The 22936-nt window shown below is 40.3% G+C and overlaps 1 protein-coding gene across 1 annotated transcript in view; it reads left to right on the plus strand.

The window, feature by feature from the left end:
* TGS1 (trimethylguanosine synthase 1) overlaps nt 1–21851 on the plus strand; it is a 34983-nt gene extending 13132 nt beyond the window's left edge. The window contains exons 8-13 of the mRNA XM_079722463.1: nt 1277–1583; nt 3673–3831; nt 5449–5592; nt 8433–8649; nt 9528–9606; nt 21433–21851. Of these exons, the coding sequence (XP_079578589.1) occupies nt 1277–1583; nt 3673–3831; nt 5449–5592; nt 8433–8649; nt 9528–9606; nt 21433–21555 (1029 nt within the window). The 3' untranslated portion in view covers nt 21556–21851. The remainder of the gene's footprint in view (nt 1–1276; nt 1584–3672; nt 3832–5448; nt 5593–8432; nt 8650–9527; nt 9607–21432) is intronic.
* The last annotated feature ends 1085 nt before the right edge of the window (nt 21852–22936 follow it).

Here is a 22936-nt window from a genome sequence, read left to right on the forward strand (position 1 = left end):
AGTATTTATATCCCCTCTCTTAGACTTTGTTGTACCTGCCTTCTATGTACCTGGAAAACAAAAGTAATTAGAATTGCTTTTGTTCAGTTTGATGAGTGGTCCTTCTCCAATATAGGAAAAAAGCGCCATCCAGTGAGCAGAATTTTGTATCTGTCACCTCTCCAGCAGCTCCGTAGAGCAAGGGAACAAAGTCTCAGGTCACTTAGGGTACATTATCCTTGCTTAGCGTCACCATTTTTCCAAAACATGCTACAAATATAAAGCTGGTTTTATTTTTATTATATTTCAGATTGGTTGGTTACTGGTCATATTTTAATATTTTAGTGGCCCTGCTTATATCTGGAACAAATTTCCCAGTATCAGTTCAGTCAGTCCGACGGGCCTTTTTATAATGTGTTGGATGTGATAATTCCCATACATTCATCTGTAGCTGAAGAGCAGAAACATAACTGCCACGTGTTGCCGAGGAAGAAAGTTAATGTGACTGTTGTGTTCTTAGGCGTCCGATTGATATATAGGCACAGTCCCCTCAAAGGAAGATTCTGGGTCGTGGTCCGTGTCCATCTTCTGTCACTCTTGTTCTCACTTCCTGACTCTTAGGAAGGTCAGGAAGATCTATTATGAAGCATATTCTTGTTACCGAAGATTGCAAGGAAGTATGTATCATCTGACCTTGAGCCTTGTTAACATTTCAGAGAAGAAACTTAGTTCTTAGGGATCATTTTACTGGTTCTACTGCTTCATTAGAAGGCAGCTCGCATTCTTTCCAAGATAGCACTGCTTTTACAGATTGGCACTAAACCTTTGTAGAGTTCATCTTTGATGCTGAGTACCATTCAACATAGATTGTATAGCTGGGGCCATTACAGAAAATTCTATGTAATTTGAAAAGCTAAAAGCAATGGCTCAACAACAGGTAAGTACATTTGTAATGGTAATATATATTACGGTTACATTGCTAGAAGACTTAATGGAAAGTTACTGGCACAGTAGAGCTTTATCCTCTTCGTGTTAATTGCTAACAGGAAGGCCATAGTCTTGTGTTTAAGCTGATTTTTTTTTTCCTTTTAAAGAGCTCTTTAATAAGGTCATGGTACATCCAGACAACAAAGTGTAATTAGGTTGGAATTACTTAGTCACATTAGCTTGTATGATACAGTGTACTTATCAGAGCTAATACTGTGACACAGCTTGTCAAGGCACAAATGGTAAAGCAGGTGGAAATATTCTGTGTAACTGCGAATTAATTCATGCTTGTAACATCTCAAAATTTCAGGTAGAAAAATTCCTACAATGGGTTAATGAACCAATGGATGATGAAGCATCGCAGGAGTCAGTTTCTCATAACAACGTGCAAGATACTTGCACAAGCAGTGGTTCAGAGGAACAAGAAGTGTCTGTTGAAAAGGGGGATGACCCACCGGAGACGAGTGAGCCAGAACCTGGAAAGCGTCGTGCCATGTCTCCAGCTGGGGAAGTGGGAACAGAGAAAACTGACCGGGACAGCACAGAAGCAGCAGTGCTAGATGAGGGGGACTGCCCCTCCCAGGCTGCACCAGACGGTCTTCAGGTAGAAGCCAAAGGTGAGGCTAAATGTGCTCCCGCTTGCTAACGGACTTCAATTCCTTGTTTTAAATATGTTTTTCCCTCGTTATCACTTACGAATCATCTATACCTAAGGATTCACTGCTGTTTATTCGTAAGTTGAAAGAAGGCATATTTAGTGTAAATGTGCTAATGGCCGTGATTTTGCAGCCAGAGCATCCTTGGCTGAACAAGCATCATAAAATAAAAGACTAAAGAGTAGGGGAAGCTGTTTGAGCACATCCATCTGTGCCATTAAGGCTGGTCTCTGCCGCCACCACTCTGTTCCGTGGGCTAAAGGTGCCAGTCCCGTTGATTCCTGTTGAGATCTAGTATTGCCCTGATTTTCTTTTGGATAATTGTTTTGTTCTTGTTGTTTTTTTTGTGGTGATGGTGGTTGGTGGTGATGTTTGTTTTTTAGATGGTACGTTGACATAAAAAAGTATTGACGGTAGTTGGCTATGATGAATGAAGAACAGTGTAGCATTTTCACTTTATGCCCTTTTGTAGTATTTGAATTTATTTTATAATAGTTAGACTCAGTGGAACATTATGGCTTTTATAAGGCAGAAATTTTCATTTGACATAGTATTCATTTTTACTGGTGAATTATTTCAGACTTGCCCTAATGAAACAATTATACTTGTGATGCTTTCTTATTTAGTATTGAGCGAAATACCTTATTTGAATCTTGATTTTTTTTTTCTGTGTGTGTGTGTGTGTGTGTGTGTGTGTGTGTGTAAACCTGTGATCTTTGTATTATATATTTCTTTGCCTTTCTAAACAGTGTACTTAAGGTAGTTTAATATTTTTATTGCCATTGTACAACTGATCTTCACGTGGCACTTGCAGAGTTCTGAAATGAGAATCCTTATTCTCCTTTCATCTGTAAAGTAGCCCATTGAGATAGGTGAAATTATCCCCGTTCTATAAATAAGTAAAGCTTAGAGAAAATAAGAAATTTGCCCTACAGCACCCAGCCAGTAAGTGGCAAAGCTAGAACTTGGTACCAAGTTGTGTGATCTCTAAATCCCATTTTCCCACCCTACCCTAGCTCCCTGCCCACCACTTGTCACGAGGCTGGTGTTCTTACCTGGGGTGATACCGCCATCTCAGGTATTTGGAAGAGGGGTTAGATCGATCTGGGGGATTCTGGCATTTCGTACTTTAGATGACTTAATGTTAAGTCCTGTACACGATGGTCTTTCACAATAAGGAATTTTGACTCAGAATCTTAGTGTCTCCTCTCATGAGAAGCTCACTGCTCTTTGCTGTTGACGGCACCTTTTGCTATCTGCAGTGATCAGACGACCACATTAGGACACAGTCCTTTGTTTGAGGACCATTTCAATGTTTACTTTATATTTATTATTTGTCAGCATCAATTCTTGTCATCATACTTAGGTATGACAGCACTCCTGTCTTTCTAAGTTGCTGCATCTAATCTGCTCAGAACTGAAACCAAATAACCAAGTAAATAAAAATCATTTATCTAAGAAAAAGTCAATGTGAATGAATGAGATCCTTTTCTATTGAATGGAGCTAGTGACCCCTGTTTCAATTTCTCAGAGGCTGTAGGACTTGTAGGTCATGGCTAGGTTCAGAGGATTGATGTGGCTGAGAGTTAGAGCTTAATCAGTCCTTGGGAGCTTTTGTTTTAAAGAAGGGAAGGGAAATGTCTGAATTTCCATAATTCACCCACTAAAGCAACTTTATCTAAGAAACACTTATGTAATAACTTTTATACCTATAATAGTACCTCTCCGCATCTCCTAACAATCCTGTGAAGCAAGTAGCTAAAATACTACCCATTGATTCATTCTTTTTGAGGAATTAAAAATTGGAACGTAGAGAGCCTGGGTTACTTTTTCCAAGTTCAAGGAGCCAAGAAGTGGCAAAATGGAGGCTATAACCTGCAGCCAGTGCTGTTCTCAGATGCCCTCCACCCTCTGGCGTGTGGCTTCATACACGTGCTGGAGCGCGGTCCCAAACTGTAGTTATTTGCCATGGCCACACTTTAGATAAATTCACCTGTGATTTCCTCTTTCTATAGTGAGCATCTGTATTATTTCTATTCTTTTATTGTAGCTGAAAATAAAAAGAAGAAGAAGAAGAAGAAGAAAAGCAAGAACAGAAAGGGAATTGGTCTGCCTCCTGAGATCACTGCGGTGCCTGAGCTGGCAAAGTACTGGGCCCAGAGATACAGGCTCTTCTCCCGCTTTGACGATGGGATTAAATTAGACAGAGGTAAGGTATATATGTAATTTTTAACTTCATTTTGAAATAATTTCAAACTGATAGAAAAGTTGCAAGAATAGGAAGAAATGTTCACATCCCCTTTATTCAGATTGAGCTATTTTTAACATTTTGCCACATTTGCTTTGTCATTCTCTGTATGCATGTATGTAGGTATGTTTTCTGACCCAGTTGCCCCTACCCCTTAGTACTTTGGTGTGTATTTTCTAAGAACAGTGCTATTTTTATGTGACAATGATAAAGTTACAAATTTCACATTGTTACAATATCATAATCAACCAATCAGTACTCTAGTTTCATCAATTATACTAATCATGTCCTTTATAGCATTCTTTTTCTTCCAGTATAGGGTCAGGTATTGCATTTATTTTCATGTTCCTTTAGTTTCCCTTAATCTGGGATAGTTCCTGAGCTTCTTTGTCTTTCATAACTTTGACATTTTCCAGAGAACAGCTGCCAGTTATTTTCTACAGTGTCTCTCAGTTTGGGTACATCTGTGTTTTTTAAACTTCAGACTCAGGTTTAATCTGTATTTTTTGCATCTTAGGGTAGATAGCAAAAGCAATTGATAGGTTATTAAACAGAACATCTGATGTGCAGAAAGCTGTAAGCAAATGAATTAACACTGGAGAGTTTGAATTCTTTTTCAGGTTTTCCTGCCGTGACCTTGAAGAGCTAACTTCAACTCAGTTGCGCAAACTGAGGCTTGCTTTCATGCTGGGGCTCTACCCAAACATTGGTCTTTATTAACTGTCCAAATCAGGAGGTATTGATCTGTGTGGAGTTTCAGGGCTTCTCTGAGCCTCTTAAAATTATTTGTAAAATGCTGTGTATCAGGGAGAGTACATAAGAGTTTGTTGGGGAAATAAGACTGGAGAAAAGCTTTTAATTCTATGAAAGGAGTTTATGTGTTTATTCTTCCAGCAATGAGGAGCCATTTAAAGTTTTGATGAAGAACGGGAACAGGAAAATTGGTGCATCATTTTGTTCAGAGAAATATCTTTCTGAAAAACGTAAATTCCTTCTCTTGGGAAAGAAAGCAGGCAGTGTCCTTTTTCTCTGTGGAGTGGACATGGGACCACCTTTCTGAAAATGATGAAGGCTCTGCTGAGCCTACAGCTCTGCAGTCTTGCTGTCACCTCCTTGCTTTTCTGACCCTTTAGACACGTGCAGATTTTGCTGAGTGTCCCGTACAGTTGCGGTTCACTGCTTCCCCTTCAGGAATTAAATAATTGGGAACCTCGGTGAAGTTCGGGGAGTTGGTCAATTAAAATAGCTAACTTTCCATTTTCCATGATAGGTAGTCAGTTGTTGATACTTCAAACAGAAAAATCAGAATTGCATTCAGTTGTTGGAGGGATATTGCAAAAGAATCAGGCAAGAATTGAGGTGGCTGTTTCTGTGGAAATTGGCTCTGGGAATGATACTGCCCCTTTTATAACAAGATCCGCAGACCTTTTCCTTCAACCTAGATAATATATAATTTTTTGAAGAGAGAAACTAAGTGTTTTCTTTTAAGCATTTAGTATAGAGTAATGTTTGCTGTGTTTGTGTTTGGCTTGGCTTCTTGCCGTTGAATGTCATAACAGAAACCCTCTCCCTTCGCAGAGGGCTGGTTCTCAGTTACACCCGAGAAGATCGCTGAGCACATTGCCGGCAGGGTCAGCCAGTCCTTCCCGTGTGACACCGTAGTCGACGCATTTTGTGGAGTTGGAGGAAATACCATTCAGTTTGCCTTAACAGGAAAGAGAGGTAATTGGTCATCAGTAGTTTATTCATTAATTAATTTCGCTTTATTCAGTAAAGGCTTCACTTTGCTTCAGCCTAGCTCTACTGAGATTTAATATAATAATTGATCATTTAATGCCAAATATTTAATGATAATAGTTAACTTATATTAAGCATACACTTTGTATACTGGTTGAAGTGCTTAATATGTATTTATTTAGTCAACGATCTTGTGATATGTATCTTTTCCTACTATCTGTGTTTCACAAATAAACCAAGAAATAAAAGATGAAGTCACTTGCCCAAGATCCCACAGATGCAGCTTGGCGGAGCCAAGACTATAGCATTATATAAAACTGAACATATGAAAATGGGAGACTGTTCCTTGGAAGGAGAGACGAGTGGACAGGGAGTCCCACCTCTGTCCCTCACCATCTGTATGACCTGGGACATGCTTTAGTCTTGATTGAAAGGAGACATTAAATTGAGAGAACCTCTGTGATACCTTTCAGCTCTGACATCCTAAGACACTAAGAACCTTTTAAATACTGGACTGTCCTCATGGTTGGTTGACTTCAGAATCACAAGAAAGAAAACCTCTGTTAAACTATTGCTATATCAGTATATATCTGCTAAGAACTGTGTCAAATAGGCAGTACATGTGCTGTTTCCCAGGGGAAAGAAGGCTTTATGAAACTGGACAGTCTGCCCAAATTGACTTAGCGGAGTCGGGAAGCCAGGGCTTTTACTTGGCTTTCTCTGTATCTGATATCCCTTTTCTTTCTCAGTTCTTTTTAAAATGTAGTATAAAGTGATATGTTAGAGATAGCAACTGTTAAGTCATACTCTGAAGATGCTTTTTTCCACCAATGTCTTTTTTTTTTAATTTTTTTATTTTTTTTTATTAGTTTCTCCTTTATAACAAAGTGAATCAGTCATACATATATATCTGTTCCCACATCCCTTCCCTCATGCATCTCCCTCCCTCCCACCCTCCCCATCCCACCCCTCCAGGCGGTCACAAAGCACCGAGCTGATCTCCCTGTGCTTTGCGGCTGCTTCCCATTATCTATCTACCTTACGTTTGGTAGTGTATATATGTCCATGCCTCTCTTTCGCTTTGTCACAGCTTACCCTTCCCCCTCCCCATATCCTCAAGTCCATTCTCAAGTAGGTCTGTATCTTTATTCCTGTCTTACCCCTAGGTTCTTCATGACATTTTTTTTAAAATTCCATATATATGTGTTAGCATATGGTATTTGTCTTTCTCTTTCTGACTTACTTCACTCTGTATGACAGACTCTAGGTCTATCCACCTCATTACAAATAGCTCAGTTTCGTTTCTTTTTATGGCTGAGTAATATTCCATTGTATATATGTGCCACATCTTCTTTATCCATTCATCCGATGATGGACACTTAGGTTGTTTCCATCTCCAGGCTATTGTGAATAGAGCTGCAATGAACATTTTGGTACATGTCTCTTTTTGAATTATGGTTTTCTCAGGGTATATGCCTAGTAGTGGGATTGCTGGGTCATATGGTAGTTCTATTTTTAGTTTTTTAAGGAACCTCCATACTGTTCTCCATAGTGGCTGTACCAATTTAATTGGAATCGATTTAAAGGTAATATCCACATGTGGCTAGTGGCCACCATTATTGGGCAGCACAGTTCTACGTAATATCCACCAGCATTTGTCAGCACTTCCTTCATGTGCTAGATTGAGTTGCTTGCACTCTCCTAGGCCTGACAACAAAGACGGCCTCCGAGGGGAGCACAGATGACAACTTGACAACTAACTGAATACATTTGGTGTTGAAAGTCATTTTTTTCTGTTGAATTTTTGCTATTGTCAGTATATCTTTGCATCTGTCTCTATACTATAAATGTAGCAGATTAAGCAGCTAAAAAGGACATTTTTCTCTTTTATAGATATGAATGGTATTTTTTTAGAACAGAAAAAATAGTGTTGCAGATGCATGATTTGGCAACATAACTGGTGCTTATATTCATTGTTCAGATGATTTATTTAGTGCATTATTTCTCAAAAGCATTAACAAATTTTGAAACCAGTATTTTCTGGAACGCAATTGTTTCCTTGACAACCATGGTGTCTGTACCAGGATTCCACTTAGCCCTTGCAGATATAAACTGTTGCCACTAACATCCTGGTTTCATACAGGTGCACTTGAATAATTTACTGCAAGACACAAGTGAGCCAGAATTAACTTACGTTTGTGTTGCTAATTACAAAATTGCAATAAACCAAATGAAAGCCCATGTGGTGAAAACATAACATCTGCTCCCTCGACCTAAAATGTCTCATTAAACGTCACCAGCAGATGTTTTTACATCTCTTCTTCATAAGTTGGCTATATCGGTTTGTCAAAACGTGTTTTATTTTGCCTTTCGGTAGAAGTTGTCAAATTTGGCTTCCTTTGGAAGTTGCCTCATTTTGATGAAATTGGTCTTATCTGAAATCTTTTATAGGCTTTCCATGCAGCCATCACCTTCCCAAGTGTTTGCCGCTAGGCTGTCCACAGCACAGAGCACGGTGCTGACCACAGACCGGGTTCAGTGGGTGCTGGGTGGCCACCGTCACGACTTGCCTCGGCCCAGCGGCCTGACTGAGGCAGCTCCGAAGGGCACACCCTTCAGTCACATTTTCTTGGTACCACACAAGTGAATCTTTCTAGTTGTGATTAAAATGTTTAATTCTCTCTCATATATGTGGCCTAATCTCCCTTTAAAAAGTCTTTTAAAAAGGGTCTTGCACAGAAAATAAACGACTGCTCAGAAGATGAACTAGTCTATATAACTAATAATCAGCATCATTTAACTCAGCTTCCTTGTTCCCATTTTAGTGATCGCCATTGATATTGATCCTGTTAAGATCGATCTTGCTCGCAATAATGCAGAAATTTATGGGGTGGCGGACAAGATTGAGTTCATCTGTGGAGATTTCCTGCAGCTGGCTTCTCGTTTAAAGGCTGATGTCGTGTTTCTCAGCCCACCTTGGGGAGGACCAGACTACGCCACCGCCGAGATCTTTGACATCAGCACCATGATGTCCCCTGATGGATATCCTTTGGAAGCCCTTAGAGTTTCCTCAAGCAGTGGTTGTGGAGAGAAAGGGGGTGTGTGTGTGTGCGTGTGTGTGTAAGAAATTAGTGAAGAGGAGAGCTCTTAGCTAATAGCACTTGATAGATTCCAGTTTGTTTTGCATAAAAATTAACTGGTGAGTGATCTCCAGAAGTTACGTTGTATTTATGTAACCGTGAGGTTATGTGTCCATCGGTTGCTCTCCAATTGTACCATGACAAAACAAGAACTAGAAGGCATTAATTGTGTGGGATTATTGTCTGGAAATGGGGGTTTCCTCGAGACCTGTCCCTAGAGTCTGGGTGACTATGCCCTAACTTTTGTTCAGCTCACACTGACTTGAATCCTCTGTGTCTCCAAAGTTTCCCTGTTACTCTTCCAGGATGCTGAAGCAAACCCTTATTTCATAAAGAATACCATTTGTTATTTGTCCCTTTCTCTATGTCTACTCCCCAGAGGAGTCATGTATGACCCTAACAGGAATTGTGTTTTAAATTGCTAATTAAAATTTAGAAAAATGCAGTGGACAGAGTTACTTGTCTTTACTCTTTACTAGAAAGAGGCGATACTGTGCTTTCCACTTCTTCCGGTTGTCACAAAACCTAGGAAATGGCCAAAAGAAAGAATGTGTGTCTCCGGCTCTTGGTTTCCTACCACTAGGATAATTGAATAAATAGATTTAACCTCTAATCCCTGACCCATCAGGGACAGTATGCTACTTAATTCCCTTTTAGGTCCCATTAGAGGGTATTGTTACATATCGGAGTACATTTGGGTTATGATGTAGTAAGCGAAGAATATATCTCTGATCAGAAATTAACTACTGTTTTTGTTACTTCTCCTTAACTACTGTCCACCTTTGAAATTTTCAGACTTTCCCAGAAGATCACTAATAATATCATTTATTTTCTTCCAAGAAATGCTAATATCGACCAGGTAAGCCATTACTGAAGAACTTCTATGAGCCTCTCGTGTGACTGTTACAGAGATTGGACCGAAAAAGATACAGGGTCTTTCTTTACTTGAGAACATGTTTATGAGAAGTCCCTGGCTTTTTGACTATTATTAGAAAACTGGAAGTGCTTAGCAGTTAAATCCATGCCTGTCCTGGCTTGCATAAACATAAACAGAGGACTCTGGGCTTTTCATTCCGTGTCCTGAAAGGATGAATGTGTTGTGTTTCACATGTGCACGCCTAGCCTAGCCGAGATCTCTTTACTGCAGCCTACCTTGAGAATAGGTTTTAGGTGTTCCTGAAAATGGCAGCCTAGATAGAAATCCACAGACAAATAAAACCTCCATGTGTCCAGGAACCACAGGACACTTGACTAACATTCAAATGTCCTTGTTGCGTTCTTATCATAAACATTTATTTTAAACATGTTGGGTTTTTTCCCTAGAATATTAACTGCCTCACAAAGATTTGATGATGTCTTTACTTCATTCTTTTGTTGGTGTTTTTTATAAGCGCTTATTACATGTCTGCTTTGTGCGAAGCATTCTATTGAAAATCTTTTGTCTTTCATATTTAAATTTTACTCCTGTGTTGCTGGGTGCCGGTTTTTCCTTTCTCTCCCATTTGGTACTTGAGAGCCGACTCTGTCACTGAGCTTTGTTCATCATGCTTTATTCTGGAGACATTATCTCCATTATTTGTTCAACTATGTTCTCACCATCTTTTTTCCTCTTTCGGGACGTCTGTTTTGTGGATCTTAGTCTCCCACAACTGTGTTTTCTGGTGTGTTGTCTCCTTTTTCCTTCTGGGAGATTACCTCAGTCTGGTCTTCATTCCTCACATACATAAATTCTCTCTATCCCATCTATTGTGTTTTTTATATTCTTTACACCTAATGTTTCTGCATTGTGTTTTGTTTTCTTCTTTTGCACTTGAATATTTTTATTATTATAAGAAGTTTAAATCATGAATCTTTTTTATCCTTTCTGCATTTGATATAATTTCTAGGCCTGTTTGTTTTTCTTCCATGAAATACTCGTGGTCCTCAGATGTCTTGTTTTACTGGCTATTGGCTATTCTCGAGTAATGCAGAAGGAGAAAGGCCAGGCCAGAATCCAGTGAGTGTCAGACCTCTCTGCCCTTTAGAATCATTGGGCATTTGTAAAAACTGACTCTCCAAGCCCCATCCCAGAAATCGATCTAACCAGTTTCTTAAGCTTCCTGGGTCATTCTGATGCGCAGCCTGGGTTGCGAACTGCTCTCTAAGGCTGTGTGGACCCCAGTGGCCAGCTGCAGGGGTGGCGGTGGGTGAGCTCTGGGGTTGCTAACCCGCCAGCTCAGGACTGCAGTTCCTTTTCGCCAAACACCATCGCAGGACAGCAGCCCCCCTTGGGGAGGGGCTGGGCAAAAGCAGCGATTGAAGGCTGTAGTCCTTCACCACTGAGTGTCCGGCATCAGCCCGAGGATGTCTGGAGAGCAGGGCTGGGTCCCCACCTGCTTCTCTCCGCTTCTCACGTCAGAGCTGCTCTTCAGCCGCCCTCGCTTTCCAGCTGGAGCTCTGCAGGCGCGGCACAGACGCTGTTTAGCCGAGGCCACGGCGGTGGGCGGCGGGGAGTGAGAGCAGAATTTCACGTTTCTCGTGTTCCTTCCTCCTGTTTTCAGTTCCCACAGCCACGGCGTCCTGCCCCGGCCAGAGGCACTGCCCTCCATCCTACACAAGGACTCTCTCTCTCTCTCTCTCTCTCTCTCTCTCTCTCTCTCTCTCTCTCTCGCCACCCCAGCTGTCTCCGTAGGTGTCTTTTGTTGGATGGTTTCCCTCTGTTGTGTCTCCAGACCTGTCTTACAAGAGTCAGCAGGCACGCTAGTTCAGCATCTTCTCAGGATAGTGATAGTGCAGCCTTCTCCTAAGCAAGGCAGAGATTAAAAGCCCTGGCTTTCTGCTGGATGACTTCAGGAAAGGCCCGGGATGATACGGCAGATAAACCAGACTTTAAAGCTACAGCAGATTTGACTGGAGGAGTCGAGGAGAAGGTGACCAGGACATCAGGGACGCGGAAGTAGGAGTGTGTGGATAATGTGCCGGTAATGGCTGGAGAAAGAGACGCTGAGAGTCAGACCCGAGTTAAGCCTCAGCCCTGCCACTTGTTAGTGGTGGTTTTGAAGAACAAATGAAATAAGGGGTAAAGCATTTTTCACAGTGCGTCTAGCCCATAAACACTCAAAAAGTCGCGTGTCTGTTACTTAGAAGATCCTGTCATAAAGTTATCGTGGAAAGAATGTAAACATTACTAAGATTCTGAAGAGGACCAATAGGTAAAGATGTCATGTTTTCTCTAGAGGAGAGAATAGACAGCTTTGATATTTGTAAAATGGGGGCTTCCCTGGCAGTCCGCTGGTTAGGGCTCTGCGCTTCCAATGCAGGGGGCACAGGTTCAATCCCTGGTCGGGGAGCTAAGATCCCGCAAGCCATGCGGCACGGCCCCCCCAAAAAATATGTGGGTTTTTTTGTAAAATGACAGGATTTAATTTATAAACACGCATCCCAGATTATAGATTTTTCTTCTCTTCTCTCAGAAACCAGTAATACTTAGTTGTATTGGACACACTCTTATTTTAATGTGTTACTCTTTCCCGTCTTTGGTTCATCTGCTTAGTCTTTGGAACACTGGGTCTCTCTCGGATCTGGCTGCCAATTAAATCACCGGAGTGGCTTTTTTTTTTTTAATTGTGGTAAAATATACATGACAAAATTTACCATAAATCATGGTGTTAAATACATTCATGTTGTTGTACAGCCATCACCACTGTCCATCTCAGGACCTTTTCATCTTCTGAATCTGCAACTCTGCACCCATTATACACTAACTTCCCAACCCTCCACTACCTGCCCCTGAGACCCACCATTCTATTTTGTGTCTATAAATTTGACTTCTCATGTATACCTCATACTTACATAGCTCATGTATGTGGAATCATACAATATTTGTCCTTTTGTGTCTGGCTTACTTCACTTAGTATAATGTCCTTAAGGTTCATCCATGTTCTAACATGTGTCAGAATTTCCTTTATTTTTAAGGCTAAGTAGCATTCTGTTGTATGCGTACACTGCATTTTGTTTATCCATTCATCCGTCCACGGACGTTTAGGGTCCATGGGTCCACCTTTTGACTGTTGTGGATAAGGTGCTGTGAACATGGGTGTACAAATATCTAGTCAAGTCCCTGCTCTCAGTTCACTTGGTTATATATTCAGAAGTGGAATTGCTGGATCACATGGTCATTCTATTTTTAGGTTTTTGAGGAATCACCTTACTGTTCTCCACAGCAGCTGAACGATTTTACATTCCCACCAGCAGTTCCCAAGAGTTCTGATTTCTCCACAATCTCAGTAACATTCGTTATTTTCTGTTTGTTGTTGTTGTTCGATGATAGCCATCCTAATGGGTATGAAACGGTATCTCATTGTGCTTTTGACTTGCATTTTCCTAACGACAAGTGATGTTGACCATCTTTTCATGTGTGTATCTTCTGAGTATTAATCCATTATCGGATATGTGCTTTGCCAGTATTTTCTGTCATCCCATGGGTTGCCTCTTTACCTTTTTTTTGGCCACGCCGAGCAGCTTGTGGGATCGTAGTTCCCCGACCTGGGATCGAACCCCGACCCTCGGCAGTGAAAGTGCGGAGTCCCAACCACTGGACCGCCAGGGAACTCCCTCTTTACTCTCTTGATAGTGCTCTCTGCTGCACAAAAGTTTTTAATTTTGATGAAGTTCAGCTTATCTGATTTTTTTGTGTGTTGCCTGTGCTTTTGATGTCATATCCAAGAAATTATTGCCAAATGCAATGTCTTGAAGATTTTCCCCTGTGTTTTCTTCTAAGAGTTTTACAGTCACAGCTGAGTAGCTTTTTTAAACTACTGAGACTCAGGTCTACTGAGAAAGATTGTCTCTAATTTATTTTCTGGGATGAGACCCAAGCATAATTTTTTAAACACCCCCCCATGTGATTGTCATGTGCTGCCAGAGTTGAGATTCTCTGGGTTAAAAGAAGAGGAAATAGAATTAACAAGTCTGAGCCCCTGCTCTGTGAGTTAGAGGGGCTGCTCTTCGATCTTGCTGCCTGTTGTCTACCGATGAGCCATTGTATCTAAACATTAGGTCTCTCAAATACTTTGTGCTGTTACAAGACATAAGAAAAAGCACTCTCCCCTTGCTTTTTGCATTTTTATATCAAATTGAATATTAAACCTAATATCTGCTACTCGTGTGACTCAGATCTGCATTCTAGATTCCCAGATAAGGCTGAGCCCATTCCATAATTCTCTTTTTCTCGTATGTAAATAGTATGCATCAAGAAAAGAAAAAAGTTTTTAAAAAGAAAAAAGATGTCATGCATCATAACTAGTCTCATGAGAGGCTAGATGATCCTTATATTAAACATTAGATGGGCATATTTGGGTACTTGAATGGCAATAGGAAATTCACTATTTTTTGCGAAAGTTCAAGTGAGTACCTTTTTTCTAGTTAAATTAACACTTGCCCAAGGAGAAAGTTAACTTTTTTTCCTTCGTTTTGGTTTACTTCACACACCTGCCAGAATTCCGGTTTGTAGTGCATTCACATTTTCTACCTCTAGAGGGAGTAATGACACTAGAGAATAATAAAAGTCAAAAAGAAAACTTAAGCTTTCAAGCATGTTATATTGGTATTGAATTTAGATCAAATTACAGTGGGAAATCATCTTTTCTTTTTATAATAAAATGAAGACAGCCTATCCATATGTAGGATTTTTTAAATGAGAGAAGAGACGGTGCTACAAGATTTAGACAGAGCAGAGTAGCAGAGAAGTCAGCTTTTTTGTTAAGGAGCATTTAGCAGATCACAACCTGAACTGACAAACGGGTTGGGTTCTAAACGTTTATGAGTCTCTGCTGTTTGAAACTCAACTGACATGTTTCTCATAGACATGCCTATAGAGAACAGTTAAGTTCCCATCCAGGGAGATCTGTACTCTGGATAACATTTATATTTAGGGTAGTTAAGCTGACTGTGGACTCAATACACATATAAGTTATCTTATAATCTTTCCATATAAGTAATAAGTCTCACTGTTTTCTGGATCTAGTAAAATATTTTTCCAGGTCGCCTTTTTCCTCAGTCTCTTATTCCCTTCCTCTGTTTGGGGTTTATTCCAGGACATGTGTCCCTTGCTATCCAGACTCTCGCTGTCAAACTCAGGCTCTTTGGAGGCAAGGTATATCTCACTCACTGAAATCACTGTAGATGGAGTGCGGGATTATTGTATATTATCTACTTGGCGCCTGTATCTTGCTGTGTTTTCCTTCATTTCTTTCCTTTGACAGCCATAGATTTGCAGCCAGTACTAGCTTTGGGTTTACCATGCTTTCCAAACATGAGAATCTTCCCTTTTAAGTAGTAAATGTGTACAATATGGATAGAGGTTTGAGCAGAGTAGAATGCTTAGTCTCCCCAAAGAAGCCACACGGCAACAATTGTCAGACACCGTGTTTGTATGAAACCCCTGCGGGTGGGGCGCGTAACAGGAGGTGTCCTGTCTCCCAGACAGACCTGGGAACAGAGAGAGGAGCGGCTCCTGGTCAGTTTGATATAGTGCCTCCTTATCCTTGTTTTTTTTTGTTTTTTGTTTGCTTGTTTCATCCTTATCTTTGTTTGATTTCGTAACTCTTAAAATGTGATTACTCAGAAAAGTGAGAGCCTTTGTACTTTTCAAGTCAAATTAATTTAAGTTACTTTTCCTTATAACTTGTTCATACCAGTACAGAAAGCAGGGCAACACTGAGCATCATCCCTAAGGGTTGTGCTGAGAAAATTAACCAGGGGGCCTTCCAAGAGCTTGTCTAGTAGGCATGCTCCACCCTTCCATGACTTCCCCGGATAGACTTCGTGATAACAGGCCAGACCGCACCTATTTTATTGCCTGATAGAACAGGAAAATATTTACAAATTAACCCAACACTGTAGGTAAAACTTATCCTGCGATTATTTAAGTTGTATCTTTAAGTATAGAAATTGACATTAGATTTAATCAAGAGACATTTCTAGTCGGCAGAATTCTTGAGGCTCCCATCAGAGCCAATACATAGTGTCTAGGAAGTGTCACAGCCATCACACTTCTAATGGTTTATTTTGTGAGGTAGGGAGGGAGGACTTATTTACAGGGAACATTTCTAAAACTTACCATATAAAAGAATACAGTTATATGCATCTGAATAGTTAAAATTATTTGTAGATATGGAAACTATTAGGTAATTTTGTTATTTGGGGAAACACTTTAAATATAACAAAATTCAGTTCATTAGCATTTTTAGTGTTTGATTTTTGGCCGAATACAATAAAAGTTTACCACTAATTTCTTTGCAAATATTAGTTCTAAGCTATTATAGTAATCTGCTTATTCAATAAGAGGAAAATTGGGGCCTTACTCGTTTCTAAATATTAAGCTTGATAAGAAGTTGTGTCAAATTGCTCTAAATGAAATTTCCATAGTAGAAATCTGGTCTGATGGCAGCACTTTCATGTAGCCAAAACTATATCCATATGGTAAATGTGATAAAATCACCCCAACAGTTGGAGGTCCCTTAAACTCCAGGTGTGGACACCAGAAGCAGGAGAGAACAGAAAGAGGGCTGAGAGCTGGACCGCGCTTCTGGTACACGTAGGCGTAGTAACTCTGAAACTGCTTTCCCTGAAAATGCCCAGCCTTTAAAACTCAGGGCACTCATCCTACAGAATTACATTCGTCCTGCAAAGGACTGTCCCCTGCATTTATATACAACATGGTAGCCTTGTCATAGTGGCATACGTACTTAGAGTTTGCAGGGTGCCCCGCACGTTCCACTGGATCCTCATGACAGCTGTGCAGTGAGCAAGTCAGGTCGTCGGCCTGCTCGCACTGATGCGTGAACGAGGGACGTGTAAGCATTTGCTGGTCTTGCTTTCTCCCGGCGGCAGTTAGTGCCTCCCTGTCTCCTGCTGACAGGGTCCTCATTACCCGTCACAGAGTTGGCCACCGTGAGAGCGGGAGCCGTGCACAGAAGTTGAGGTGACAAGAGGAGCGAAGAGAATTAGAATTTTTGCTGGGTCGGTTGTTTCATTCCTGACTGGCGAGCAGGACAGCAGGGGCTAAAACTTCCCTCAGAATGCCAGGCGCTCACTGCTGGGCTTTGTCCTCCATGGGGGTTCTCTTCTCTCTTCCAACCACTGGCCCCCAGGTTTCTAGACCAGCTCTGTTTCTAGTGAAATTCACTGCTTAATCATATGTTGCGATTCAGGATACAACTGATCAGCTTCTAACGTTGATCAGCCAGCCTTTCCCTTGGAAAGTTTGCCGCTGGACAGTTAGAGCAGTATTATTCATTCTTGGATGGCACATACATTCTATTTCTTGGGGGGGCCTGTGAAGCTGGCCTCCTAAGGCTAATTGAGAAAGTTCAGACGCTTCTGAACCTAAGCTTATATTTCCTTCCCTCCTCCGAATAAGTTTTTCAATAAAGGATGCCATACACAGGGCTGTACACAAGTCCTGTGCCGTTAACCAGGGGCTTCCTTGTTCTCTAGTCTGTTGTGCTTTAGAGAACTTGTTGAATTTAAGAACAGTCTTCCTGTTTCCAGTACCTGTTCTGGTAACGGGTGAGGGGCGAAGCTGAGTGAACTCTGGTTATTATAGCCTTCTCCTGAGAGGTGCATGTAGGTGAGCTTTGATGACCAGGAGAATTTTTTTGACGTGTCACCAGTGTGCTCCTGTTGACCGTGATGGCTTTTCAAAACCTTATTTGTCTTAATCAACAAATAAATATTTGAAGGAAGAGAGAAACAGAGAGGAAATAATGTCTGTGAGAGCCTGAGGTAGCATTCGAGTTGTATGAAAAACAGCAAAAAATAAGATTTATTCACTTAAGCATAGAAATCTCACTTCTGTTTACCATGTGCAGAGATATGGAACTAATTTCAATAAATATGCATAAGTTTGAGTATTGCCTGGTTTTCCATTGATAAAAAATACTCTCTTTTATTTCCCAGAGAACTGTTCATCAGAAATATTTTTGCCCAACCACTATTTCTGTGAAGTTATTAGTTGCATGTAACAAAAGAAACTTAAGGACAAAAGGGAATTGTGGGTGAGACACTTGTCTGTTGGACATTAGGTTTCTTTTTTTTTTAATTAATTTTTATTGGAGTATAGTTGATTTACAATGTTGTGTTAGTTTCAGGTGTACAGCAAAGTGAATCATATACATATATCCACTCTTTTTTAGATTCTTTTCCCACACAGGTCATGACAGAGTGAGTACTGAGTAGAGTTCCCTGTGCTATATAGTAGTCATTAGGTTTCTAATCAGAGCCAATATTTCAGATGCTTTTTGCTTATGTCACTGTAATTGACAGAGATCTATAGGCCCCATAAAACGTACTCTTCATATTCACTTGGTGTGATTTGCTTCTAAGCAAGATTTTGCATGTTGCAGAAATAATCACTTCTGCAGTGTAGTAATAGGACATTTTTTTCAGTGTTCTAATTGTTCTGTATCTTTCTTATAATAAAGTATTTATTATATAGTTTTCCATGAGGATCCAGTTTAGAAATTATTTTCTCTCATTCAGTTACCATATATTTTTACTTTAAATCAGTTTGCTTTTTTAAAAAAGTGCAATTTTGAATCTTTATTTAACTCTTAAATCTTCTACACTGTACCTTTTATTTCACTAAAGTTATCACCTGTATTGTGATCTTTACCCATTTCCCTTTTCCCCATCCCCAAAGAACAGCCTTATTGCCTGACATGAAATCTAGTTGATGAGAGTTCATTCCTTAGTTCTAGTTCCAGCCCAAACAAACTGTGGTTTCTTTTGGTAAATCTAGTGTATTTAAGTACAATACCAAAAATGTAGCTGTTCATCCAGAGCTGCTGATTTCCCTCCCTCCTTCCTCTTCCTCTCCCTCTCCCTCTCCCTCTCCTTTCCCCTTTTCTCTCTCTCTCTCTCTCTCTCTCTCTCTCTCTCTCTCTCAATTTATTAAACTTTAAGAAAGGGGAAAGGAACCAGATGACATTTTGTCAGTTAAACCTGCTAGTGAAAAATAAAGAGAGCTGGAAATTGATGGCATTAAGTTTGCTTGAAACAAAATATTATTTAATGGCTTGAACTACATAATTTTTAGTCTTTCAGCTCTAGAATTCTAACCTTGAAAATATATGTACTTGTGAAAATATTAGAAAAACACAAAAAGGCTAAGGTTAGAAATTATTTTTAATTAGAACACTTAAAGTAACATGTTAAGTTTGTTGTTTTTTTTAAATTTCTTTCCAAACACTAGACAGGCGTTTTCAATACTTGTTTTAATTGTCCATCATCTGAATCTCCTGGCTAGAATGTAAGATCCAGGAAGGCAACATTCTTTGGGTTTTTTTGTTGTTTTTGTTTTGTTTTGTTTTGTTTTGCTACACTCCACTGCCTAGAACCAAAACCTTTAAGCTACTTATTCAGTAGTTGTTGAATAAGATATTTTATTTTATATAATAATTTATAAATAACTATTTTATAATAGACCTCAAAAACTCCCACGTGGGCTTCCCTGGTGGCGCAGTGGTTGAGAGTCCGCCTGCCGATGCAGGGGACATGGGTTCGTGCCCCGGTCCGGGAGGATCCCACATGCCGCGGAGAGGCTAGGCCCGTGAGCCATGGCCGCTGAGCCTGCACGTCCGGAGCCTGTGCTCCGTAACGGGAGAGGCCACAACAGTGAGAGGCCCGCATACCGCAAAAAAAAAAAAAAAACTCCCACGTAAGACGTCTTCATTCCTTTTCCTATCCAAAGCACCCAGGTCCAAGCAACCCTACCTTCTCAGAGATTTGTTCTACTGTAATTCTATTTATGGCTTACAGGGTGCTCTTTTTAGAGAGATAGGTAGGATTCCTGTTTTTTAGATTTAGGAAGCCAAGCCTTGTCTTAATGGCTTTCTATATGGATGAGCAAATTATTGGTAGAACTGGTATTTAAATTCGCCTCTGATTGCTTTTCTCTGCTCTCCCTGTCTTAGCAGATTTTTTGCTACTGTTTCAGCTCTGCTTTGCTTCTCTTCACCCGACCTCTCCTCCTTTCCTTCCTCTTCCTCTCTCCTTCCCTAACCCCAGCCCCAGAGAAAACTTCTGCTTGCCAGACTCACTTTCTTTAAATAAATCACTATTTAAAGGAATGGGAGAAATACTGCACTTAAGTTATATCTTAACTCATAGAAAAATTACTGTGAAGCAATTATATTTTAAATACTAGTCAAAGGGGCTTTTGTTGGACAAATTCTTCATTTTGCCCTTCGTGGTGACAAATCAGACTGACCTAAAGATACCAAAACAGAAAATAAAACACTTCTTCCTAAGAATTGCTGCTCTAGTTCTCCTTGAATAATTATAGGCCTCATTAGTAAACAGTGGGATGGATGTGTGCTGCTCATCCTTGTAACAGACACTTTGTTTCACTTCTGTCATCTGTTCCTATTGGTTAAAAGCCAGCTGTCTCTTGTGCGTCTCTTTGTGGGCCGGGTTGAAATTGACATTGTTACTGCCTGGGTGGGACAGCCTCTTTTTTTTTTTTTTTTTTTCTTTTAGTGTGTACTATAGAATGAGCTTTGCTTCTTCCCTATTTCTGTATCTGTGACGTTTTTCTAAGAGGAAGTTGAAATGCTTTTAAAATACATACTCATTGGTGATGTACAATAAATCTTACCTTCCACTGGATGCTGGTGGAGCCTGTGTAATACCTCTGAGATTAGATCTCTCACCTCCAAACCAAACTAGACCGACAACACCTCTCTTTGCAAAATACGCAGCTACAGTTTTGCCCGTTACAGTGACATAATTACAGAGGTGGCGTCTCTGTCGTTGGTGCTGGTCCCTGGTACCTGGCGAGCCCTCCCTCCAGCACCCCATGTCTTCGGTTCTCTGAGTCCCCGGGCCTCCATGCATTCCCTTCCCCTTCAACCTCACTGCTGCCCTGGCAAACTGGTCTCTGGTGACGTAATCATGGGCAAGGAGGGAGTATATTTGCTAGTAACAGACCTGAGAGGTTGGATGAAGAAATGTTGGACCAGAACAAAACTTGTCTGTCCAAGAACTTCGGGCAAAGCATTGCTAATTTGTAGCATCCTTTTGAGGTTAAGTCTGTGGGGGTGGAGAGGACGGTGCTTTCAGCTTCCAAATAACCGTGTTATTCGCCGTCTACGGTAGACCTCAAAAAGAGTGATGTATTTAACCACGATAAAAACGGGGGAGTGGGAGACTTAGAACTACACACACACAAAAGAGCAACAGGTGGAGGAGGTGATTCAAGCTGGGAGAACAGCATCAGAACCCACCTAGAGAAGTAAAAGGTGTAGGTGGTAGAGGCTGGAGCTCCCATGAAAGTCGGACGGGGTCTGACTTGCTGTCTGATGTATTCCATCTTAATAAATAAACCTGATATTTGGGGACGATATGTTGATTTTCTGTCCCTCGAAGTTCTGTACCTTCTGGCATTGGAGAGGTTAGGTCTTATACAATAACATAGCACTGTGGTCCTACCCGTAATGTCAAAAGTGTCTGAAACAAGTATTTCTGCCACCAAATACTGCATCAATACCCACCTGGAAAGTAACAGTGAACGTTTGAGATGCCTCCTTATTTGAAAGACTTAAATAAAAAGCCAGAGCTGTATTATTTGATAAAGCATCTAAATGAAAGATTTCTTTTGAAACCATGCTTGTGTATGTGTGACTTTCTTCTGTTCCCTTTTTAGGTGGCGTCCTTGGCTGGGCCTGGAGGGCAAGTGGAAATAGAACAAAACTTTCTTAATAATAGATTGAAGACAATCACTGCTTATTTTGGGGGACTGATCCGCAGATCAGCCTCTGAATCATAAATGAGGTGGTATAGAGACCAAAAGATCATAGCAGTCAGAACACTATTCACTTGGAATTTCTTCTCTGTATTCACTGATACTTTGTACCCATAGTCAAATGGGTATTTGTACCCCAATACACTTTTTCCCCACATTGATGCAGTACCATCCAGAATTTGCTTTTAAACATCCATTTATTTTATAAAGTTAGTGTTTCTTAAGTTTCTATTAAAAAATGTGAAAAATATTTTGTAATATAGAAGTTTATGTTCTTTTTCTATTAAAATGGCAGTGAAAGGAAGAAGAATATGTGTTGTGTAACTATTCATCCAAAAGGTATGTTCAGTCATTTTTAAAGTAGGTCAAAATTCAGGGACAGGGGACTCTTTCGCCACAGGGGATCTGGGATCTTTATCTTGTAATAATATAGGCATATTAAACATGGTTTTGGCTGGGATAGAGCTGGGGGATTGAAATAAACTGGAAATTTTCCAGTAAGTATTAGAAAAAAATAACTGTTAAATAAAAAACAACTTTGTTGGAGAATGGAGCAGTGCTAACTTTAGTCTCTTGAAACTTTACAAAGTTTGCCTGATTGCCTTGCAGTACCACAGCAGTTGAACTGATCATTAAGGATAAATTAATTTCTTATTTTTTAATTTGCAACATCAAAATCTGTCAATGTTCTAGGTTTTTATACTTTTTCATCAGGTAGGATTAGTGTCTAAACCATAAACTTGTCACCACTTTTTAAATAATGGCAGCGTTGGTCATAAACAGCTCTATACGTGGCCCTTAGCACTAGCATATGCTTACTTAGCCACTCGGGGTGGGAGATGGAAGGGTAAAAGCAGATTTCCAAAGTCCCCAATTATTTTTTAGTTTTTGTCACTTCACCTTTCATGCATATACTTTTTTCCACAATACATTTTCTTGTGTATTGTTAACATTAAAACTAATTTGTCTTCCTGAACATATGTGACCGTGTATACGTAGAACAGGAAGCCTAACCAAGGTTAAAATATTCCTGCCCTCTAATGGCACAGATATAGCTGACTTATAAAATGACTCATTGACAGATTAGTAGTGCTCAAAAGAACTTTATCTACTAAGCAGCCCCCGTGTCCAAATAAAATCTTCCAGAGAAGCCAAATCATGTTCTAGTCCAACTCGGTTTTATTTTCTTGTTAAATTATAAAACTTTTTAAAGACACTTTTATAAAAGTGAATATGTATTCCAACAGTTTAAATACACAGTGAACACAGCACGCTCACCTTACCATCCGCCCCTGCCTTGAGCCCTTCCTCTCCATCCCTATCTCCCACACTTCCACTCCTTTTCCCAAAGGCAACCGCTACTGACACTTTGGTGTATATACTTTAAGACACTTCTCTGCAGTAT

This window comes from Hyperoodon ampullatus (genome assembly GCF_949752795.1).
Source record: "Hyperoodon ampullatus genome assembly, chromosome: 17".
Classification (NCBI taxonomy): domain Eukaryota; kingdom Metazoa; phylum Chordata; class Mammalia; order Artiodactyla; family Ziphiidae; genus Hyperoodon; species Hyperoodon ampullatus.